The 14,076-nt window shown below is 35.3% G+C and overlaps 1 protein-coding gene across 3 annotated transcripts; it reads right to left on the bottom strand.

Moving 5' to 3' along the window:
• Positions 1-705: 705 nt before the first annotated feature.
• Positions 706-11,954, bottom strand: stx16 (syntaxin 16). Of its 3 annotated transcripts, XM_073870443.1 has the most exons (9): positions 11,500-11,954; positions 7,212-7,223; positions 6,901-7,008; positions 6,173-6,313; positions 5,896-6,054; positions 5,633-5,725; positions 4,121-4,264; positions 3,330-3,410; positions 706-2,833 (listed from the first exon to the last, which is right to left on the bottom strand). In XM_073870443.1, exons 1-9 carry the CDS (start codon positions 11,629-11,631, stop codon positions 2,729-2,731), a joined length of 975 nt encoding a protein of 324 aa, XP_073726544.1. In that variant the 5' UTR covers positions 11,632-11,954; the 3' UTR covers positions 706-2,728. The 3 variants fall into 3 exon arrangements, with proteins under 3 accessions (XP_073726544.1, XP_073726545.1, XP_073726546.1); XM_073870444.1 differs by lacking the exon at positions 7,212-7,223 and having other exon boundaries at positions 11,500-11,953; XM_073870445.1 differs by lacking the exon at positions 7,212-7,223 and having other exon boundaries at positions 11,551-11,953.
• Positions 11,955-14,076: the final 2,122 nt, after the last annotated feature.

Below are 14,076 nucleotides of genomic sequence, written 5' to 3'. Positions count from 1 at the left end.
CTTTAACCTTGTTTTTCTTTTCAGGTTGTTAATAAGTTTGCAGTTTCGTTGGTCTTAATGTTTAAATGCAATAGCATCATCCTCACAAAAAGTCCCAGAAAATCACAGTACCACCGTGGTTTCTGTGGACATGTGCATTGGTGGAAAAGAACTTGTGTACAGATAAATCTATTAAAATATTACTTAAGTAAAACTAAAAAGCGTATAGTTTTAAAAACACTTCCAAAAGTACATTCTGAATAAAAAAAGAAATGTATGAATAAATGCGGTTTATAACCAAAATCACAGTTTACTTGTTTATATGGCACTTGGCAGTCTTGCCCGTTCCAATATGGCGGACACGTTGACGTTTCGCAGCAACCGGTCGCGATACTGAAAACAGTCCACGTACGTCTATTGAAACATACGAAAAATTATAACACAAAAATTTCATTACATATTACTTTGTGAACCATTCAATAAATTTAGTTATAAATTACTGATTGTTTAATAATATGGATGCGCCTAAATGGTTGTTTATACAAAGTTCATAAATATTTCTTGCTACCATGGTTGTATAATATATAGTAACCAAAGTTAATCAAATACTTATTGTGTTTAAGACACTACAAGAAACTCAACAGTATCAGCATAATACAATGCCGAGAAAATAGTGATCTTTTTTATAGTGTAGAAAGTTCAAATGTATAGAATATCAGACAACAATCATCTTTATGTATGATTTTATTTCAATAAAAACCTGTTTAGTCTTTACAGAAGGTCAAGGTTCAGAGAGCATACAGTAGTACCATAATGGCAGAAAATTATATGACATTTTTACATGTGCATCACACCAAACCGGCAAAAAAATGAAGGAAACTACATAAAACGAGTTTAAGCACTGGATGTAGCTATTTTTCTATTTATAACTTTTAAGAAAATGCCCCCATTTCTAAAACATCATCATAAATTCCCTCTAAATTCATAAAATAATGCAGTCGTGTTCACCATACAGTAGTGTCGCAATTGCCCTTCACAAAAGCCAACAGGAAATCATTTGGAAAGAAGAGAAATGAATCATTACAATATACAAAAAAGCTTTGGACAGTGTTACCATAAGACAACCACAAAACTCCATAAACTCTGTACAGATATTTTCATCTAAAATAAATAATTTTATCTTGCACATGAAACAGCAGATGTACTGTTTAGGGCTGAGCTGCAGTCTTAGCATGATCAGAGATCAAAGGTTAAAGTTCAGTTTAGGATCTGTCGACAAGTTTAACACACAAATGTCCTTTACTCTTTAAGGCAAGGAACAGAGTGAAGCAAATCACTGATAAATCACTCTATCCTTTCAATGAATATACGGTATCACTGAAATGATACTGATAGTATGATAACAACACTGTCATTCACATGTTGACTAACACATAATGGTGCAATAAGCCTTTACAGACATCAGCAGAAGACTTTATGGTCAGTTATGGATGGGAAACATTTCAGAAAAATAAAGGACAATGTAACATTCCATTCAATTTCTTTCTTAATCACAACGCTTTCACCCCTTAAAATATTAATCGTTTTCAAGACCATGATAAATGCCTAAGTCTTTAAATATCTCCAGGTTGACAGGAGTGTCAGTGCTTCTCTTATAAAACAACAGCGAGCAAGCACAAAAGTGGAAGATTTAAATGCTGTGGTGCAAAAAAGGTGCTTTTGTCTGTGATTTCATTTAGGACTCACATTAAACACAAACAAAAACCAAAACCAACATCAACGTTTTAAAATGCAAGTTCAAAGGCAGCTCATAACGCTATATATGGGTCTCACTATAGCCGACTACTGCGGTGGATTGAAACTGATGTCCCGAGGCAGAAAGTGAATCTCATAAAAACCATGTCCAGGTCACAATTCAACACCACCTGAAATGTATACAATCAAGGATGTTTACTTCATTTATTCGTTTTATTTAAAATAGCCTACCTTTAACAACATTAACTTTTTTTAAAAGCAATGGAGTATTACAACTTTAAATTTAGTATAATAAAAAATCCTTATAACAATATTAAAAATAACATCAAATAAAAGTTCCTGGATGTTTTACTGTAATTACCCTTCATTTCAATGGTGATTCCCATTACTGTTAATACAGTAAAAGTAAAATCTAGCACAGTAAAATAACAAAAAAATAATAATATTACAATACTAGCACAATGTAAAATTCGCATTACAGTAAAGGGAATGAATTTTCGAAATGAATGTGAATAAGTGTCAATAAAATGTCACAATGGTCCTAAAAATAACCTTCACTTAAATGTATTTTTATTTTGAAGTGAAATGTGAGCTGGACAGGTTTTGTGAGATTCAAGTGGATAAGACCTTCTCTTCCAGGACAGGTACAGACAAGATCCCAAACCTTATCTTTTCCCGACATTTACTCTTTTAACCAGATAACAAGCGCGGCCATCTTATAGTCACACTCCAAAGTGCTGTGCTTGTGCCAAACTCTTGTACCACTCCTTAGGACTTTCTTCCAGACACGCCACAGGTTGGCCTCCAGAGGGCACTACACCTATTCATTATGTTGTGTAGTATTTGATAACATAAGCAGCTCTGTTAGACAAACCTTCCTCTCTCAAACAATGGTCCTAAGTCAACATGCACGCACACACACTCACACACATAGAAATACATTGGTTTACTCTCATAAATACAGGTGGAGCTCTCTTAGAGGCCATGGAATGATTCAACTAAACTTTGTCCCGAACAGAACAAGTATTAGAACAACAACTATGACAAAGAGAATTAAAATGACAAGCATCTTGCGATCTTTCTTCTGGTACTGCTCAGCCTAACAACGGAGAAAAAAAGTTAATTCAAGTATTTACAGTAGTGCTTGTAAACCGTAAAATACATTATGGTAATATTATATGTGAGCCTGGACCACAAAACCAGTTAAGGGTCAATTTTCTGGAAAAATAAGCCTTCCATTGATAGAACAATATTTGGCTGAAATGCAACCATACAAAAAACTGGAATCTGAGAGGGAAAAAATCTAAATATTGAGAAACTCGCCTTTAAAGTTGTCTAAATTAAATCCTTAGTAACACTTATTACTAATGTATAAAATATCTTCATGGAATATGATCTTTACTTAATATCCTAATGTTTTTGGCATTACAAAAATATAATTTTCACCCATACAATGTAGTGTTGGCTACTGCTACAAATATACCCGTGTGACTTATGACTGGTTTTGTGGTCCAGGGTCACATCTACAATACGAATGACTGTAAATATCAGCTATTTAAAAGATGGATTTGTTGCTTAACAATAAAGAGCCTCACCTTTTGGAGCTGCTTAAGCCCCTCTTCTGTTTTAACGCATGATTGCTCCACATTGAAGTCAATTCTGTCAAGCACCGTGCCCTGAATTGAATAACATTGCCATTAATAAAACCAACATTAAGTATTTTAGAAATGTATACAGCACAATACAGTCACAATTGTGAAACATAAATCTTTCTAAAATTGTATTCTTGTTAAATAAAGCATTTTAATCAGCATCCAAACTTATTAAAGTGCTGGCACTTGCTCAAGTTATCTAACTCAGGGTTCCCACACCTTAGTTAACTTCATATTCAAGGACCTTTCAAGGACTTTCCAGGTCCAAAACCCTCAAATTCAAGGACTAAATGTGGGGACACTTTTCATGTGAGAGCAAGGTTTCATCGTGTTACCTTTTAAGATACATTGCTACAGTTCCCTTTTGAGGGAACTCGCGCTGCGTCACTGCGGTGACACTTTGGGGACATCTCCAGGGGTAAGTGTGTCTGAATGTGTATATCAAATTTAACCAATGGTGAGACTTAACAACAAAGACAGGGTGACGTGGGAGCCAGGAAGTATATCGCTTTCTGAAATATTGCCAAAGACGGCGTTACAGGGACGCCAGGAAGTATGGCAAGGGAGACGCAGCGTCTCGTTCCCTTCTCAGGGAACAACAGTTACATACGTAACTCAAGACGTTTTCTTCCCAGTGCCTTGAATTTTTCCCCCAGATTCACAAACTTTCAAGGATTAGTGGGAACCCTGCTAACTACATGTGATATGTTTTTCGATGAGATCTTCACACTAACCTGTTCAACAACCATTCCGGCAAGATCTCTAAATATCTCATTAAGGTCCGAGATGGACTGAACAACCTGTCGAATCTCTCTCTCTCGCTCTTCTACCATCACACTGTTCTGCTGAACCATGACCAGCTGGTCATCTGTAAACCCCTGAAAGAGCAAAAAAATTTATCAAGTCAGATTTTGACATTATCATGTAAATCTTGGCATCTTAAACACTTATCCGATTCCAATATCTCCCTACTCAGATGCTGAAGTATTAACCCTCCTATTATGTTTGAGGTCAAATTGATACTTTTTAACTTGAAGTTACTTTTAAGTCACTTTGGATAAAAGTGTCTGCCAAGTATATAAACAAGTGTCCCTGTAAAACTGTCCTAATGAGTGTTTTTTACTATTAATATGTGAAACTGGCAAAACTTTTCTCAAATAAAATAAATGTTATATTATTATTATATTATTAATAATATGTTATATTATTATTTTCATTACTACTTTTATTTTTTATACTAAACATACACTAAATTTATGTGCTACAAAAAATATGTTATTATAGAAATTATTCTATTAAATAAACAATTTATGTATATAAAAAATACATTTCAGATCACCGTAATGATTGCACATCTCTTTAAAAAACACAAGGGGAGCTGAAGCACATGTATAAATAAAACCGTATCAGATGTCGCTCCTTAACTAACAGTGTAATGGGAATTTTCAGTTTTTGAAAGATATATTCATTAAATAATTACATTTAAATATGTGTTATGTGTATTAATATTTACTGCCAGAAGATTTAATTTAAATAATCACAATAATGTGTGAAAATATTTGATGAACAAACAAAAAATGTATGAGAATTAAATGTCAAAACAATTAAACAGGCAATTAATCGTCAAAGCTCTAAACAGGCAATTAATCGTCACAACGGTCACAATTTATTAGTCAATTAACCGTTAACTAAATTTCATAATCGTGACAGCCCTAACCCCAAACATCATAAGTGTTGCTAAAATTTAAACATAACAGGAGAGTTAATATTGGCCAAAAACAATATGAATATCAATATATTTATCATCCCTCATACATTATACATCTAAACATTTGGCGACACATGCATTAAAGCTAGAAATTAGAATATATTGTTTATTATTGTAATGTTTGTAAATTTGTAAATTTCAGATCACCGCAATGATTGCACATCTCTTTAAAAACACAAGGGGGAGCTGCCGCACATGTATAAATGAGACCGTATCAGATGGCGCTCCTTAACTGACAGGGTACCGCGAATTTTCAGTTTTTTAAAGATATATTCATTAAATAATTACATTTAAATTTCATAATCGTGAATGTCCTAACCCCAAACATTATAAGGGTCGCTAAAATTTAAACATAACAGGAGGGTTAATATTGACCAACAACAATATGAAAATCAATATATTTATCATCCCTCATATATCATACATCTAAACATTTGGATATATTGTTTATTATTGTAATGTTTGTAAGTACTCCTACTCGGTCATATAGTGCGATATCTTCATCTTCATCCATAAGGGGACCCGAGTCGAAAAAGTGCTTTGATCGTTCCTCACGGTTTTTCATACGTTTAATCATAAGCAAAGACATTTAGTTTAAGCATTTTATGCAATTCGTACAATATGCATGTTATTACTTCATTTGTAATGCCAGCTTTGACCTCAAAATGCTTACGAATTACATCAGCATGTTAATTTATAGTCTGTGTGTGTGTGCGTTTGTGTATGCATTCACATACGTTTCAAGTAGCCTGACTGTGTGTGTCTGAAGTTAGTTGAAAGATCTTGAAGGCTCTGAGCCAGCGAGGAGACCACATTGGTCAACAATTTTCTTTCTTGTTCTGTACAGTGATGGCTCTGAGTCTGCAGTCCTGTAACGGCTCGCTGGCACCTGTGAAACATCTACACGCACATACAGACACCTTTACAGCACGTTCAGTGATTTACTGTCAGCGGTTTAGTTAGAGCAGATGTTTCTGTATAATTAAAAGATGATGATTGGGCATGTGTGGTATGATACCTGTGTAATTTCCTGTGTGGTGATCTCTATAGCGTGTTCCTCCTCGCTGCTGTCATCCAGCGTGGGGCGGTTCATGTGTTTGTCGTGCAGACCGGCCAGTTCCTTCATCTTGTGACGGATACGTGTGATTTCATACTGAATCTGCAGAAACAAGAGATTCACTGTTCATTCTGGGTTTCACAACCCGATGTAAGAGATTCAGACTGCAAAATTTTAAACTATCTGCCGCAGGAAAGGTGAAAATATTCGGAATAAATGAACATTTGAATGTTAGTTTTAATATCATGCTGTGCACATTTCATTCTTATATTAAATATGCATGTAAAAATACTAGAAATTTAGTGTTTAAAGTAAAGATGATAATTATTATTTATAATACACATAGTTTTTAATGATAATTTTAGGAGTGCACCTGCAATTATATAATCACCCATTATGGGGCAAAATATATATTTGGCACAATAAAACTTATTTGGACTATGTCAAAACTGGGTCTTGCAGCACAACCACCTGAGAACCAGTGAGCTAGACCATTTTAAGTTGCTATAATGCAAACATTGGCATATTAATAAAAATATGAGCATCATATTTATGCAATTAAACCTTTTCTCTTTTTAAAGTCAGGCTGGAAAGACTTCCTTTGTGAGTGGATTGCTGTAAATACACATTTTGAGCAACAAGTAGTACAATGCATGCAATTTTTATCAAAAATTATCAATTTTTTTTACCTCATCCACCCCCTCTACCCATTTGGGTGGGAGTCTTTTTGTGACACCAATAGCAGCTTCTGGGTCCAAACTAATGCCAGACACCAGGGCCATACGATCATCAGCAAGCTAAAGAAGATGAAAGAAAAAAAGAAAATCATAGACTGGGCTTTGTGACTGCATTACAATCTTACAGTACTTTTTTACAGTTTCAGAATAACAAATATTTATTCATTTTATTTATATATTATTCACTTATAAACCAAAAACAGGCCCATGCTAAATCTGCATCACATTTTCTGTGCGCAAAAGTGAAAACATTTGAACAGTACCTCATCAAACTCCTAATATGGTTGGAAGAGCCCAGCGAAGTCCCATCCAATGAGAAGAGAGATAGAAGAGAAGGGGCGTGAGACATGAGAAATGACAGCAGATAACCCCGAGACAAAAAGCAGTGATTATGGACATTTTAAAAATGACTGACAGCTTTGGGCAGGACTGGACAATTGTTATTCAATGATCATCAATATCCTGTAAATGTAAGGGATGCACCATTATAAGAGGTTATATTTATATTATAGCAGATTATTATATTTACCTACATTACATTGATCTAAACCAGTTCATCTGTGGCTGGCAAAAAAGGTTTAAAGGAATACTCCACTTTCTAAAACATCTCAATAATTTACTCACCCCCATGTCGTCAAAGATGTTTATGTCTTTCTTTGTTCAGTCGAAAAGAAACCAAGTCTTCTAAGGAAAACATTCCAAGATTTCTCCCAATTCAACAGACTTCACTAGACCCCAACAGTTCACAGCTTCAATGCAGTTTAAAATTGCGGTTTCAACGCAGCTTCAAAGGGCTCTAAACTAGAGCCCGACCGATTTATCGTTTTGCCGATTTTATCGGCCGATATGAGCATGTCGCAGATATATCTGTATCGGCGTATAAGCCGCAGATATGCGCCGATATGAACGTTTGTTACAGAACACATTAAATGCATTTGAAAGATGTAAGTACTTGTTTGTCCAGCAGAGTGCGCCCTACTGGTTGCTAATGGTGACCCAGGTCACTCACTGTAGTGACACCATCCAATCCCCCACCCCCTTCACCTCAGTCAGTCTCTCAGTTCAGGTGGCATGGAAACAGTCACGCAGTGTCTTCTTCACAACATTTTTACACCTGGTATTAAGACGCGCTTTGGTCGATTGGATTATAAATGGACAAGAGAGACGCATTCCCGTTTGCATTTGGTGTTTTTAATCCGTCTCTTTGTCGACTTATGAGTTAAAACGCAAGCGGGAGAAATGACGCGAGACGGAGAAATTACACGTTTAAACTACGCACAGCCGTGCACTTATATAACACTATATGAGATTACTGCTGCTTGTGTTGTTAGTTAACATGCTCATTTCAGAGCAATTGATTCAATAAGCTCGCGCAACTCTACGCCCTTGCTAAATAAAAGAGGCGGAGCGAAGACGCTTTAGTTTTATAAAAGTCTAAAGTTGCACGGAACCCTGGGTTTGTGTTATAAAAACGTTGTGCACAACATTAAACATAGCGTACATTAGTATGTGCTACGTCAAGCATTGTCTTCGTAACGATGACTGGCTAACTAATTTGTGAAGTACACAACTTACTGTAAAGCTAATAATCAATGACTTCATAAGTTTCTCATTATAACGTTATTCTCGTCAAAACTGCAAATGATGCAAGTTTTATGTATTTTGTTCTCTTTGTGTTTTAAAGTTATTTATAATAAGTCAAGTTTACTGTTTAGTGCACTGATATTCAACTAATTTTGGATAATAAAGTTTATTGTTAACTTCTGCCTATAGTACATATCTTTGTCACATCAATATAAGTGTTGGATCACCACATTTGTGAGTGATCACCACATATGTGAGTGATCATTGCATTGCATTGTATTTATTCATATACAGTATATTATGTTAAAGTATATAGTGTATTCTATGTACAGTACTGTAGTATAATATACTGTAGTATATACTGAACTATAATATACACATAAAGAATATCGGCCGATATATCGTTATCGGTCTTTTTTTACTCCCTAATATCTGTATCGGCCCGAAAAAACGCATATTGGTCGGGCTCTACTCTAAACGAATCCAACCGAGGCATACGGGTCTTATCTGGTGAAACAATTGTAATTTTCGACAAAAAAATATGGACTTTTAAACCACAACTTCTCATCTTGCACTAGCTGTGCGTCGCGCCAGCGCGACCTTAGATATTGCGTAATCACGTCGAAAGGTCACGCGTTTCATATGTGAAACGCACACTTGCGGACCATTAGACCAATAGTATCATTTCACAAACAACAACGTCTGATTGGTCCTCTTTCTCCACACTTGTAAACACTGGAGGGGTAGTTTCGCATACGTCATGCGTGACCTTTCGACGTGATTCAGTAATACGTAAGGTCCCGCTGACAAGTAGTCGTGGTTTAAAAGTACATATTTTTATGTGACGATCGTTTCGCTTAAGACCCTTATGCCTCGGCTGGGATCGCACTTTGAAGCTGCATTGAAACTGTAAACTGCCGAGGTCCAACAAAGTCCACCAAATGGAGAAAAATCCTGGAATGTTTTCCTCCAAAATCCCAATTGCTTCTCGACTGAACAAAGAAAGACATCAACATGGATAACATGAGGGCGAGTAAATAGTCGGGATTTTATATGAAATTAAATGTTCCTATAATGTTTGAATTGGCAAATAATGATATTAGATGTTTCGCTTACTATTTTTACCCAATTGGGAGGTACAGATACCATTACTGATGTATTCAGGGTTCCCACACCTTAGTTAACTTCAAATTCAAGGACCTTTCAAGGACTTTCCAGGTGCAATACCCTCAAATTTAAGGACTAAATGTGGGGACACATTTCAAGTGAGAGCAAGGTTGCATCGTGTTACCTTTTAAGATTGTTACAGTTCCCTTTTGAGGGAACTCGCGCTGCGTCACTGCAGATTGTGTATATCAAATTCAACCAATGGTGAGGCTTAACGACAAAGACAGGGTGATGCGGGAGCCAGGAAATATATCGCTATCTTAAATATTGCCAAAGATGGCATTACAGGGACGCAGGAAGTATGGCAAGGGAGACGCAGCGTCTCGTTCCCTTCTCAGGGAACAACAGTTACATTACCCGAGACGTTTTCATGTGTCAAACAACTTTGCAAAAAGCAAATGAATCAACAATTTGTATTTAATTTGTATGAATCAACATTCGCATACAGAATATATAAGCATTTAAAGCGAACAGTTTAGCATGTGTGCTTAAAAAGTCTAGAATTTTTATGATATTATCCTACACTACACAGGGAATAATATGGATTTTCTTCCAGAAAACTTCTTGCATAAAATAGATTCAAGCACTTTTAATGACCTGTATCTATGTATGTTTATTTTCAACAACTTCTAAGGGCCTTGAATTTTTTACCCCAGATTCACAAACTTTCAAGGATTTCAAGGACCCGTGGGAAGCCCTGTGTATTGTGTGGAACCACTTTGCAATACATCAATTAATGGATGTAAAAATGTGTCCATTCCAGCCCAAAACTAATTCTCAATCCTAGTAAATGATTGTGTTACTAGTTGTTACATGAGTGAACTGATTCATAAAATAGCTAAACAATTTATCAATATTAGATTTGGAAAAATGCCACACTTTCTCCTAAGGTGCAAAGTTCTGTGAGATATTTTATCAACCCAACAGACAACCGTAGATGAAAGCGTGCAAGATTTTGCAAGGCAGTGCTAAGCTAAAAATCAAAAAAGCAAAGCAAAAATCAGCATGCAAAAACAACAACAAAAACAAGCATGCATGATTTGATTTTAAATGACGTCTGTGGTGGTAACTTTATTACGCCAGCTTTGAATATTACATTGTAAGAAATAATCGCCGTGTAAAATCTGCCAAGACCAAAACAAAGTCCATATCCTACAATGTTATGTTCAGTGCCATGGTTCATGATATTATTGTACTATTCAAAGCCATGCTGGATACCAGACCGCCCACCAACATCAAACAGAAAGAAATATGTAAAGCATAGCTTATCTATAGAAAAAAATCTATGGAACTGCAAAGACAAAACATAATGCTTAACAAAAGAGTCTTACTGTACACTTAAATTTGTGCACATTGACTAAATAACTCACATATTTCTTTAAAACATTACAAAGAATTGTGTATTTCACAATTTTCAATCATGTGTATTTATTATTAAATTATTACATTTAATACATCCCATCCTGTGTTTTGTTCTCATGGTAAATGGTTACAGTAGATTATAGTAGATCCACAACCACCACAAGACATTTTTGCAATTAATATTTGGTCTTTATCATTGCAACTCAAGTGTGCTGAAGTAAATTAAATCGTATGAGTATGTAAACAACTTTATGAATAGCTAGCCGGCTCGCGTGGTCTGCCAGCTGTTCATACAGCAAAAACAAACAGTTGAGGCTTGTTGGCGCAACTGACAGCGCTAGTTTACATCAACAAGCATCACTAGCTAGGTTTATCTAGCTAGCTGAAAAGCACACACACGCGAAAACAATCAATTCAGACAATTAACGTTAGACTCACCGCAGCATTGCTACGTGTATTCAGAGTACGACGGTGGTCGTATGTACTCACTTGCTCAGCCAAAATCTGCCGGTTTTGGATCGCATTGTTCCGCATTAATAAGAAAGCATCGGTCAGTCGCCGAGTTGCCATGGCTACGCAATAAAGGAGGACAGTAAAATGAAATAAGGACGAGCTGCCTCGATGGCTGTCTTGAGATTAGTTACTTAGCTCGTCGGTCGCCTTGGCAGCTGGATACTGAACTAGCGAGCTAGCATGCTAAACAGCAGGCAAGCTCGCGCACCGACGATTTCCAGCGGTTTGGGTCACTTTGTAGTGTCTATGTTTGTATCCTGTATAATATTACAACATTACAATGCAGATAACCCGAAATTTCCGCTCGATTCGGAGTGTAAATGGATCATGTCTGCGACTTCCGTGACGTGGAATGCGTAAACGTGACATCACAGCGAAACTTCCGGTTTGGGCAATGAATATACTAAATAAATATATAAATAATAAAATACCATATTTTTGTTACTTTATAAATTAATTTAAAGATACTATGCTTTTTGTGTTTACGTGAATTTTTTTCTTCGTATTATTGTACCATATTACATCTTGTTTACCTGTTAATGTTTGTACTTTATTCCTCAAAGTAATGTTAAAGTTTTTTTATTTAAAAAAATATTTAAAAATAGCATTGAATATTAGTTTTTTTGTTATTACGAGAATAAAGACAAATGGATAACATTTGTAATTCTGACGTAGTTTTATTTTCTTTACTGATATTTAGTTTTATTTTGTTTTGTTTTTTACTGGGCGGATAAAATACGGCGTCTCCAAAGGGGCAAAAATATTTTCGAAACTCGCACTCGTTTTGCTTCTTGTGCAGTTTTACCGCGTGGAGGCGCTGTTACATATTTTAAACCGTGAACAATTCACAAAAAGTTGAAATGTAGAGAACATCTGTGTGATCACTTTTAGCAAACTGTTTATTTAAGATGTAAAAGACACATGGATGCTGGATTTGAGCATTGGACTTGATATCCACTGTTATATAGATTTTTATTTACTATTTTGTTTTTGAAATCGATCTTACTGTGTCCGATCTGTGCTCTGGAAACTTTTATATTCATTCATTCATTCATTCATTCATTCATTCATTCATTCATTCATTCATTCATTCATTCAAACATATTGAATTTTGAAGTTTTTTTTTTTTTAATACATGCACATGCAGATATGAATATGAGAACAAGCTAAATTATAATTTATTAAACATTTAAGGTCACTACATAATTCCAAAATCTCCACTTGGGTTTAAATGCTACTATTACTCTAAAATAGGCTGCATTTAAGATCCCCCTGCTGATCTACTTTCTCTGTAAGTGAGCATTTTAGGGTCACTCTACAAAGATATTCAACAGGACAGGTGAATTTACTACAGTATATCGGCAGTTTATAACACAACATTAAAACTGCCCCTTGTGCTACATAAAGATTTGTGATTTATACCCAACATCACAGAAACATAATTTGAACTCCCACGTGATAGGTGAAGGTTGAGAGTTCAACTATAACAGAATAATAGATCCAAGATTACACATGGTCTCTGTATTTAAAAAACAGATCTTTGAATATTAAATAACATATAGTCATTCACCAAAGTACGAATTGCAGAATGAAAAAGCGTTTTAAGCACATAAGCAGATAATACAGAATGTGTTTTGTATATAAATGTTTGATAGTGGAAAATGCAGGAGTGTATTGAACCATAAAGCATAAAAAATCGGTCTTTTTGTTCTCATCTGGACAGTAACAGAAAAAGAGGTTGTGACCATGAGTAACTAGCGGGGATTTCACCAAAAGAACAGCTGTGTAACCCAAATCCCCTTTCGTAAACTAAGACACTGTATTCATTTAATCTGGAGTTTAAATCATTCAACATACATGACATCTTTCAGTGGGTTGAGAAGTACAGCAGAGCCTCACAAGAGTAAGTCAACCTGGTTTCAACCTCTAAGTTCAAAAGATTAACAAATATTAAGAAACAATGGTAGGAAAAAAGTTTGTATGCAGTGTTGGGGGAAACGCATTACAAGTAACTTGCATTACATAATAATATTACTTTTCTGAAGTAACAAGTAAAGTAATGCATTACTTTTCAAATGTAGCCTACACATTAATATTTGGGTTACTTTTTCAAAAAAGTAATGCAAGTTATTTTTTTAGTTTAATTAATATGATTTGAAAATTAATAGAAAATGATGTACTGAATTACACTAAACGTAGTCACATTATGCACTCTACGCGTACACGTTTGTGTGGGAACTGTTTGAGTCAGAAACTCAGATGGCAGACCAGTGCTCGACTTTTGCGATGGAAATATGCAATTTCTGAATGCAAAACTTTTCAATTATAAAACACCTGCAAGGCCTGAAAGAGATCAAGCCTCAGCCAAGAAAAAGTAACGCAAAAGTAACGTAAGCATTACTTTCCATAAAAAGTAACTAGGTAATGCTATTAGTTACTTTTTTGAGAGTAACTTAATATTGTAATGCATTACTTTTAAAAGTAACTTTCCCCAACACTGCC

The sequence above is a fragment of the Misgurnus anguillicaudatus genome, chromosome 8 (assembly GCF_027580225.2).
Source record: "Misgurnus anguillicaudatus chromosome 8, ASM2758022v2, whole genome shotgun sequence".
In the NCBI taxonomy this organism is placed as follows: domain Eukaryota; kingdom Metazoa; phylum Chordata; class Actinopteri; order Cypriniformes; family Cobitidae; genus Misgurnus; species Misgurnus anguillicaudatus.
Note: the sequence above shows the minus strand (reverse complement) of the source record. Positions and strands in the feature narration are given on the sequence as shown.